The sequence below is a fragment of the Nematolebias whitei genome, chromosome 7 (assembly GCF_014905685.2).
Source record: "Nematolebias whitei isolate Nwh7 chromosome 7, NemWhi1, whole genome shotgun sequence".
Classification (NCBI taxonomy): domain Eukaryota; kingdom Metazoa; phylum Chordata; class Actinopteri; order Cyprinodontiformes; family Rivulidae; genus Nematolebias; species Nematolebias whitei.
In genome coordinates this window covers 10,184,374-10,194,234 of record NC_056504.1, presented here as the reverse complement: position 1 = coordinate 10,194,234, position 9,861 = coordinate 10,184,374, and the positions used below count along the sequence as shown (strand labels likewise).

The window sequence follows — 9,861 nt, the reverse complement described above, 5'->3', positions numbered from 1 at the left end:
CTGTATATAAGGCACTGTGTTTGTATAACTCATTGACAAGGATGCCTGCAGCGCCAGGACAACGTTATGACATCACATTCGCCGTTGAGTTTAGATTTGTGAACATTTACAAATTTGCACTGTTCGAGTGTTGTCATTGTGTTAGAGAGAGTAAACGTCATGAATAAATTTGACATTAAACATAATCCAAGTTAAAGTGTTACATAATTTTCAGCCCCCTTTTGGGCATCTACATCTGCTAGCAGGCCAAACTGACAAAGGCCATGCAGAATAATGTAGTAATTTAATTCCACAGCAGAGAAACCTATGCAGTCTCTGTAAGTAGGTCTAGGAAAAACAATATCGGTATTGGTATTGGTTATCGGCCAAATAAGTTTTAATGTATCGGCATATCAGATATCGACCAAAAATCCAATATTGTGTATAGTGAAAACAAAGCCACGTTTCCCTTCAGAACTATAGCTTTTTACATTTTTAGTTGTAGTTTCTTTATGTTTAACTCAGTAACCTATAAGTTAGTCTGAAGGGACTCAGATCAGGGTTTTCTTGTCACCAGTTATTAAAAGCTGACACCCTACAGTCAGCTGAGACCAAATATTTATCATGTAAGTTTAGTCTTAAACTTAGTATTTTAAACCACACCTAAAATTATATTTAGCTACCAGTAAGTTTGTGACGACTGATTATAGGCAGATGAAATACCTGAGATGCAGACGTGGCATTACATAAAATGTCTACGGTATAGTTCTTGCTAAACCTGTAAAAAAAATAAAAAACTGAAAGATTGCTTTGATGATGAAGGTATACTTCTCTGGTGACCTTGTTCAAAGAATTTATCTCTTCAGTCGCAAATCTGTCAAGCTAACTTGTGTTGGTAGCAGCATGTAGCTTTAAAACAAATTAACTGCAGCAGCGTCAACTTTTATTTTTCTGTTTGTATTTTCTTAATGATGCTGCACCTCCACTGCTTGACACAAAATGTAATATGAATGTTTGCTAATAGACAAAAATACGTTTTTTTGCCCATTTCTCATGTTTTTCCATTTTTTAAGAAGTTTATAAATAGCATCACCTCAGATTCCATTTTCTGTTCTGATGATTGCTCCCCTCATGTAACTCACGAGGAGGACACGGATGAACTCAGCGCAGACCGTCCCTCCCACCTCATTACACATACGGCCTTCTTTCCAAGAAAAACAGCGCGGGAGATATGGACAGTGTCTGTCTAAATAACTTGGACATAAAAAGCCTTTCATAACGTGATGTTTTCAGCGCAGTGTCTGCGGGCATTCTCCGTTTGTGCACACTAACACCCCAAAAAATGTCAAATATGTCTGCGCTCCCCCATCAGAGGATGTGTGCACGTTAAGATGCATTTGAAGCAGTTTAATGAAGCGTGGCCAAACGCTAGCTAAAGCAGCCGCCACACAAGTTTGACTGTTTCACTGAAGCAATCAAGCCTGAAACAATGTAGGCTCTGCTACAGGGGAGAACCGACCTCTGCAATGTCTATGTGACTTTAATTCAGTACTATTTCAATTTTTTTTGTATAAAGCACATTGGTTTACATGCCAGCTTAAGGAATCCATTGTTTGTGCTTTTATTTGGTTATTAATGTTTCCACTCCCTCTTTTTTCTTCCGTTGAATCCAGTGCACTACCTCTTGTGGGTCGGGCTACCAGATGCGAGCAGTGAAGTGTGTGGTGGGCTCCTATGGTTCTGTGGTGGATGACACTGAATGTAATGCTGCCACACGACCCACAGATACCCAGGTGAGGAGGGTTTATTCATATCACTAAACACTTCAGGAACAGACGCAAACATAAGCCTAACCTATTCTTGAAATATATAAAGTCAACCCAAACCTGTCTGATTTTTATCTTGTAAAAAAGCACAGAATGAAATCCTATTTTAACCTGATCATCCTCAAATAGACACACAGCTGTCAAGTCTGACACCGCGTGAACAATGATGAAACCTTCAATAAAACCAGGCCTGAAACGGCCCCAGACAACTTGCAGATATTGCCATCTTTGAGTGAACGCAAACATAAAAGCATAAAATCAAACACATTATAAGAAAAATAAATTCACTGTCCAACACAGTAAAATTATTTGTATTTTCAGAAACAAAGAGAGACTAAACAAAACCAAAAAAAAAAAAAAAAAAACGAGAATTTGCATTTCCAGTGAAAATGCAGTGTGAATGCTTCTTGCTGAAGAACCTGCTGAAAAACAGCAGAAATGAGCTAAAAACATTCAGAAATGTAGCTGAAAAGGAAGAACAACCCTAAGTTAGCAGAAGAAAGCAGAAGTGGAATTTATCTTTAAAAAGCTGAAATTTTCCCAAAACAGCTGAATAGTAGCTAAAGAAATGTAGAAAGAAGCTTAAATTGCCTAAAGGAAGTGAAGTGAGCTTAACTGTGCCCACTAAGTCTGAAAGAGGCAGAAATTAGCACAATAAAGTTGAAATTATCTGAGAAAAGCTGTAATTTGCAGTTGAACAGTAGCTAAAACAATCAGAAAGAAGCTTAAATTACCAGATGGAAGCGGTAGAGAACGATTTTGCTGAATTAGGCTGAAAAAAGTTGAATTGATACTGTCCAATACAGTAAAATTATTTGTTTTTTCAGAAACAAAGAAAGATGCACAAAAAAAACCCCACCAACAACAACCCCCCCCCCCCCCCCCCAACTTGATTTCTATTCTGTGGTTGAAAACATTTGCATCCCATCCACTGAGTTTTCTAAAAAGTGGAGAGTCAAGCTTTTAACTTAGATACATTGATGGCAATCTACTGGTCAATCTCTAAGGTATTATGGGTAGATGGCATGGCATTAAAAAAATAGACATCAGCATATCATCCATCCGCACTATGAAATTTGTCACTTGATTGACAGACAGAGCAGCCAGTCTGAGGCCCCGTTTATACGACGTGAAACGTTCGGCCGTTTATTTAAAGACAACAGCCCTCATTCTTTCTGAAACCGAAGGTTTCTGAATCCAGGTCTCAGAGGAAGCCCCCACAGAGGTGTGAAATGTTCTGCAAGTGAGATCGCACATGGGCACTACAGGCGGCTGCAGTCCAAAGTTTTTCTGCACTAACAACAGTTATAATAAATAACAACAGTTATAATAAATAACAACAGTTATAATAAATAATAACAGTTATAATAAATAGCAGAGAGCAGAGTGTTTTTATGCTGCTCACTCTTTTTCAGCATGTAGGAGCAAAACTAATAAAATCCAGTTCCAAAGAGATGTTAGTGTATTCACCAGTTTGGTCGTAACTGTCATGCAGACGCTGCATGTGCAATGAATGCAGCTGTCAGGGTTGCCAGATAAATTTACACTGTCTTATTTACCCCCTCCTTTCTGTGCACATGTTTAACAAACACAGCACACACCTCATCTTAGAATACTTTACTCAGCACGTGACAGTTTAGGTCAAATACTATCAGTTTAAATTGACAGTACAATGGTTCATAATTTCTTATCTGGCAACCCGACTAATATGGGAAATACAGCGTTTTTCATGTAAACCCACCCATTTTTTGTTTATTACCCCCAATAAACATTGAAAAAACACTAACGTTTCCAGATGTTGTTCTCATGTAAACGGCGCCTTATAGTAGGTAGATCACTTTGACTTGGTCATTTCAAAAGTAGCTCGCATGCTGAAAAAGTGTGGACTGGACACCCCTGTTCTAACTGCATGAGATGCTCTGATGTTTGAACTGGAGTCACAGGAAGATTAATCTTACTCCCCTCCTGCTGGAGCATCATTAGGGTCTTTCTTTGTTTGCCTCACAAACAACATGTGAGAGATGCTTTGTTCACATGCACGAAGGTATGAATTAAAGGGTAAATAACTGGGTGTCAGGCTGAATGCTACATTGTCGTTTTTGACCCCGTTTACACATGAGCAATCTCCTGGAAACACTAGAGAATTTCTGATGTTGACTGTGAAAAAGTTACACGTTAATACAGTAAAGCTGTGATTGCAACCACTATTTGGACAAGACTGCAAAAAATGTTGAATCCACTGTAGATTCCATGCCAGGTCACCTGATGCTATGATTTATGTATTTCGGTGACATTCGTATGCACACACCCTTCAGTCTCAAGCTTGAAAACAGTTACAGGCTTGTTCAATATTTGTAGAATCTGATAAATGCATCTCTGCTGTCCCGAGTGATGATGTAGCACATATATGTCCTGTGTCAGATGCTTTGATAAATTAAAGAGTGAGCAGCACATACAGCTGTCTACTGTCCCCTGTTGTTACTGTTCTTCATCTACTTGCACAAATGCAGAAAAAAACAGTTGACTCCGTTGTGCACGTGTTCAGATCCCCACCAACGCTGAGTGTTCCCAAATATGATCGCTGTTATCGTGTACACAGACTGTTGAAATGCTCCAGTTTCACTTATAAATAATGTGTCAACAGGGCCTTAGAAAGCTGAAGGGTGAGACCTCCTCTTCTGCTTGAAGTTGTTTTTCCTCATTTGATGTAAAAAGCTTCCTCCACCATCTTTTTTCTCAGCCCAGAATATAAACATTTAAAGCTTGGAACACGGCTGTCTAGTTCTGAGTGAAAATAGCTCCCCTGATGGGAAGCTAAACAGCTTCTACTACAGAATACAAGTTCATCTTTTTATTTTTTACTTTTAATTATTTTGTATTTCACATTTTGAATACTATTTTCAGGCAATAATCAAAGTCTGGCTAGAGAAAACAGCTTCTTTTAAAAAATATATATTTTTTTAATTGAGAACAGAACCCATTCAGATGCTGTATCATCTTTATTCAGATTAAGCTAATCTGAATCATTTGTTAAATGTAACTTCAGTTTTACAGAATAAAATATTTGTTACACTCATCTTTTGAGCCCTAATTTATTAATTCAGATACAACAACATAAAAGTTCAATGAATTGTCTTCATGAGGAAATTAAAGTGTCTATGACGCTAGTTTTTATTTTATTTTGTAAAAACAAAAATAACTATTCATAAAATGTTTTGTTCTTGATATATGTGACTAATTTAAATGGTTTTCTTCAGGTCCTACCGTTCTTACTCACAATTTCTTTTCTTACCTGCAGGTTTTTATTCTACCTGTTACAAGCTGAACCATGTCTCCATGTTTCCCTCTGAAAATATCTCTTCTTAAAAATATCCTGGCTTGTGAAAGTAGACGTTCATGATGTTTTAAACTAGTTATCGAATTTTAATTACTCATTTCAAACAGACTGTTATAAGTTTTTTTAGTATTTGAATTGAGGGTTTATCTGGATGTCTTGTACATCTATCTTGTTGTAGCCAACGTTTTCAAATTGTAGTCATTTATCATAAAAATAAGAAACACAACGAGAACCTAAAAGATAGTTCATAACTTTTGAAGTGGTGTTCTGGTGAAATGTTGTGAAATACAAGCGTTTTACCTGTTGTAGATAGATCTTTGAACGATCTCAGGTTGGAGAAGCAACGTTTATTCCTGATCAGAATGACAAGCTAACAGCTCGTTGTTGCTAAGCCAAGACCAAAGTGGATTGTTGCTGTCTCATCTTTCTTGACTCCAATCTCAAAACTTTCCATGAGGTTCAATGAGAGCTACTGTCAAAAACATTAAATCACTGACAGTTTATTTGCTTTTATGGATATTTTAAGTAAACTCAGTAGCATGTCCAGTGCAGCCTGCAGCACTTTTCTGCAGCAAAATCATGATATTTTTGTCACTATAACCATGTAACCCAAATCTGGAGGTGGTCTGAAGGAAAATATTGATTCCATGAATTGCGTTACATATTTATGTGATTTCACTTGTTTTGTGCTATGGAACGGTGCATGTAGCACTAGTTGTTAACTTTCCAGTCAGGATAACTCAATACCCACAAAAGGCAAGATAATAAATGTTCATAACCTTACCAGAGAAACACACTTCAAATGATCTGAACTATCCTTTTAAGGTTAACTAATCTATTGAATATCAATTATAACCATTCTCCTAAAGAAAACATGTTAACTGTGACTTATATCCCTGAAGAAAACCAACTAAAATAATATCCTAGTTTCATATTTTCTGCCTCTTTCACCAGCTTTAAATACGACTACGAATGACACGGGAAAACGTTTGTTTGTTCCTATATTTAGTGTCAACGCACACACACAAACCAACACCAAAGAAACCTGCAGCATTTTGAGCTGAATGGGAGTTTTGTTTGGTCAGCATGGGGCGTAAGCCCACTTCAGAAGGCTGAGCCTGCAGAGTCACGATGAGGCCCCCCTCTAGTTGCAGCAACTCTTAATTCCGGTGCTTGGGTCGGCAGAGATCGGTGACCAGTGACCCTGAAGCAGTCGCCCCACCTCGTTATCAGCCAGCCATGAAGTGGGCCACCAGGCTGCTAGTCCCACCACCACTCACCGCCAAGCAGCGCTTAGAAAAAGAGGGGATTAACGGATGAAACGCTGAGCATTAGAAGGAAAGTCAAGATTGTTGGCTTTTTATTTTCGCACAGGGATTGAACAGACACTAACATGTTTAGATTTCCTATATGGCCTGTTAGACTTGGGTGTACAGCAGGAAGTGTGCGCAGAGCCTCCCCGAGCGCAGCAGTGAGTCCCATTTGTTTCTTTTAGGAAGCAGAGTGTGGAATGTGTAGTCTACTCAGAGTCTGTGCGACCTGATTAGGCCCTCATTCCTCTACACAGGGGGTCAGAGGGCACCAGAGGGCAGAGGTGGGTGGGTGGGGGGGGGGGGGGGGGGGGGGGGGCAACAAGGCGGAAGGTGAGGGACTAGAGGGTGGATTAGGGGTGGAGTTTCTAACCACGCCAGCATGGGCATTGGAGCCCTGAATACCACTCCACTATGACCTGTTATGACAGGGATCAGGGCTTTATGCTGAGTGGGTTACTGCTGCAATCCATAGTTTGAACTGACAGCGCAGAGCCTGTTAATGTTGTTTTGATAAGGTGGAGGGGGGGATGGGGAAACATACCCACTACAGGGCTGAAGATTTATAGTTTAAGTTGGTAAGGATTGCCGTCTCTGATATTCATGGTGTTTTCTTGTCAGGGACAGACAGAGGGTGTGGTAGCGCAGAGGCTAGAGAAGGTGGGCCTGTGATCAGAAGATCGCCGGTTCAACTCCTGGTACTGACAACATCAAAATGTGGGTGGAAAAGTGAAGCACCCACACCTGTCTCCACCCTCATTTGCTCCAATCTGGGCCCTTGAGCAAGGCCCATCTGCTCCACCCGGCTCCCAGATAGCAGCTCTCTGCTCCACACAGAGGGCTGTGGTAGCTCGGTGGTCTGTGGTTGTGTCAGGAAGGGCATCCGGTGTAAAAATAATTGCCAAGTCTTCGTGCGAGTTGATTGGCTGTGGCGACCCCCTGAAGAAGGGAGCAGCCGAAAGAAGAAGGAAAGAAAAGGACAGACGTTGCTACAGTGTATTTATGTTGGTAATCACTGCATGTATCTTGTGTTTCACAGGACTGTGAAGTAGCTCAGTGTCCCAGCAGCCAACCAGTTCCCCCAGGAACTAAAGTCCCTTCTCACCAGGGCCACAAAACCCAGTGGCGTTTTGGTTCCTGGACTCAGGTTAGTTCTCACATTTTCAGCCCATCAGCTCATCTACTGGTCTCCAGTTTCTTAACGTTTCTCTTCTTACTGACAGTGTAGCGCCAGCTGTGGCAAAGGGTCGCGGATGCGCTACGTGAGTTGCCGGGACAACCATGGCGGGGTTGCAGAGGAATCGGCATGCATTCACTTGCCAAAACCCCCTGCCAGGGAAGTTTGCTCGGTAGTAGCTTGTGGGCAGTGGAAAGTGCTGGAATGGTCAGCGGTAAGAACGACACCAACGTTATAAATGTTCATAAACCTTCATTTTTATGTTTTACTTCACATAAGATATGGCTGTTTTGTTTCGTTTTTTTAATATAATTTTCTTCCATTTATGTTTTCAATTTACATGTTTTCTTTTATGATTGTCTACTGTTGTCATCACTCTTTGTTAAAACAGGTCTCTCTTGTAAATGAGTCCCCGAGGCTCAATGGGACTAACCTATATAAATAAAGGTTGAATGAATGAATGAACGATCACTCAGTACCCCATTTTAAAGAAATACTTCAAATAATTTGAAATGAGCTTTTGTGGAAAGGTTAGGAACAATGAATATCTTACCTGCTGCAGAAGGTGTTTTGAATGATCTCTGTTTGGACAAGTAGAGTTACAATTTGACTGGACTGACATACTGGGTATGTTTACATGGACATAAGTAACCGGATCAAATGGCCGGTCGGAATAAAAGTGTGTCATGTAAACACTCCGTTCGGGTTATTTTTTGTGTATTCGGCGCGATCCGTTATAATTTCTGATCAGAACGAAACGGGTGGTTTACGCCGATCCGAAACCCGATCGGTGCGCATGATCTGTTCGTTTTTATCTGATGGTGAAAAACTGACCTGACTGCGCATGTGCGACTTTGCCATTTCCGCCTGGCTAACGCTAATAATATTAGCATGTCAGGGAAGTAAAACTGGTCGGTGAGCGACACAACATTTCTACTAGAAACTTTTAAAGAGCTCAAAATGATTTCTATTACCTGTAGCTCAGTCAGGGAGTGCAATAACGTCTCCACCATCATTAAAACCTGTCGCGGGTCCATTTTGGGTGCTCAGGTTTGTTTACGTTCACCCGGAAGTAGAACTTCTTCTTCGGTGGTTTTTTAAGGAGAGTTTACCACTCTGCGCATGTCAGTACTGATGTTCAGAACAAAGCCCGCTGCATGTAAACACTCGTCATGAACAGATTGTGCCCATGTAAACAATACGTTTGAATTATTCAAACAGAACACATTTCAATCCGGTCAAAGAATTCTGTGCATGTAAACATAGCTTCTGACAGGTAATCCGAATGATGCCAAGACCAAAGAGCTGCTGTCTTAAATCAACTCTGATTTCAAATAATTAATGGAGCTTTATGCAGAACTTACAACTGGCATCAAATTTTCATTATACAATTTACGTAGAGGTCCGGGAATATTAGCAACTGCAAATAGCAGCATCAGCAGCTAGCTGCAGCATTTCTGCAGCCACTAGGAACAGTGCTGGCAAGAATACCACGGTAATTTCTGCTGAATAACATCCCAGTGCAAAGTGGAAAGCAGCTATAAAGTTAAGAATAACATCCCAGTGCAAAGTGGAAAGCAGCTATAAAGTTAAAAAAGATCTGCATTTCCATGCCTTACTAAACTAAGCAGGGGCATGCTGCTCCCAGCAAGAAGGTCACTGGTTCAAAACTTGGCTGTAGTGTCCTGTGTGGAGTTTGCATGTTTTCATGGTGCATGTATGCTTTTTTTTTTAATTGATTTTGTTATGTGTACTCCAATTTCCTCCCAGTCCAAAAATGAGCACTCTAGTTTACTAGCTGTTAGTTTGTCAGTCTATTTCTCCAACGTGAGGCTCTTCAAAAAGCTATTGACAACAGGTAAGATATTAATTGTTTATACCATTTCCACATAACTGCACTTAAACAGATTCAAACCATCCCTCCAATGTTGAATCAGAAGTGTTTGTTAGAGCTGAAGCACAATGCTCTGACAGACCATATAGTTTCACTTCTATGTGGATGTTTTTGACCTTAAACATTTATTTATTCAAACAAACGGTGAGATAACTGTATCTTTTATTCTGAATGCTTCCATCACACACTGTGTAAATGTTATTGTGAGCCAGGACGTCGTGGAGACACTGTGGCAGCTAAAACACAAGTGTGGACTGAAGGCTGAAGGAGGGCTGCTGTGAAAACAGAGATTGTGTGTGTGTGTGTGTGTGTGTGTGTGTGTGTGTGTGTGTGTGTGT

At 40.3% G+C, this 9,861-nt stretch overlaps 1 protein-coding gene across 1 annotated transcript in view; it reads left to right on the top strand.

Moving 5' to 3' along the window:
• Window positions 1–9,861, top strand: part of LOC119412260 (A disintegrin and metalloproteinase with thrombospondin motifs 9-like) — a 63,757-nt gene that overhangs the window by 26,422 nt on the left and 27,474 nt on the right. Inside the window, exons 23-25 of the mRNA XM_037679245.1 lie at window positions 1,653–1,772; window positions 7,492–7,599; window positions 7,676–7,843. Of these exons, the coding sequence (XP_037535173.1) occupies window positions 1,653–1,772; window positions 7,492–7,599; window positions 7,676–7,843 (396 nt within the window). The remainder of the gene's footprint in view (window positions 1–1,652; window positions 1,773–7,491; window positions 7,600–7,675; window positions 7,844–9,861) is intronic.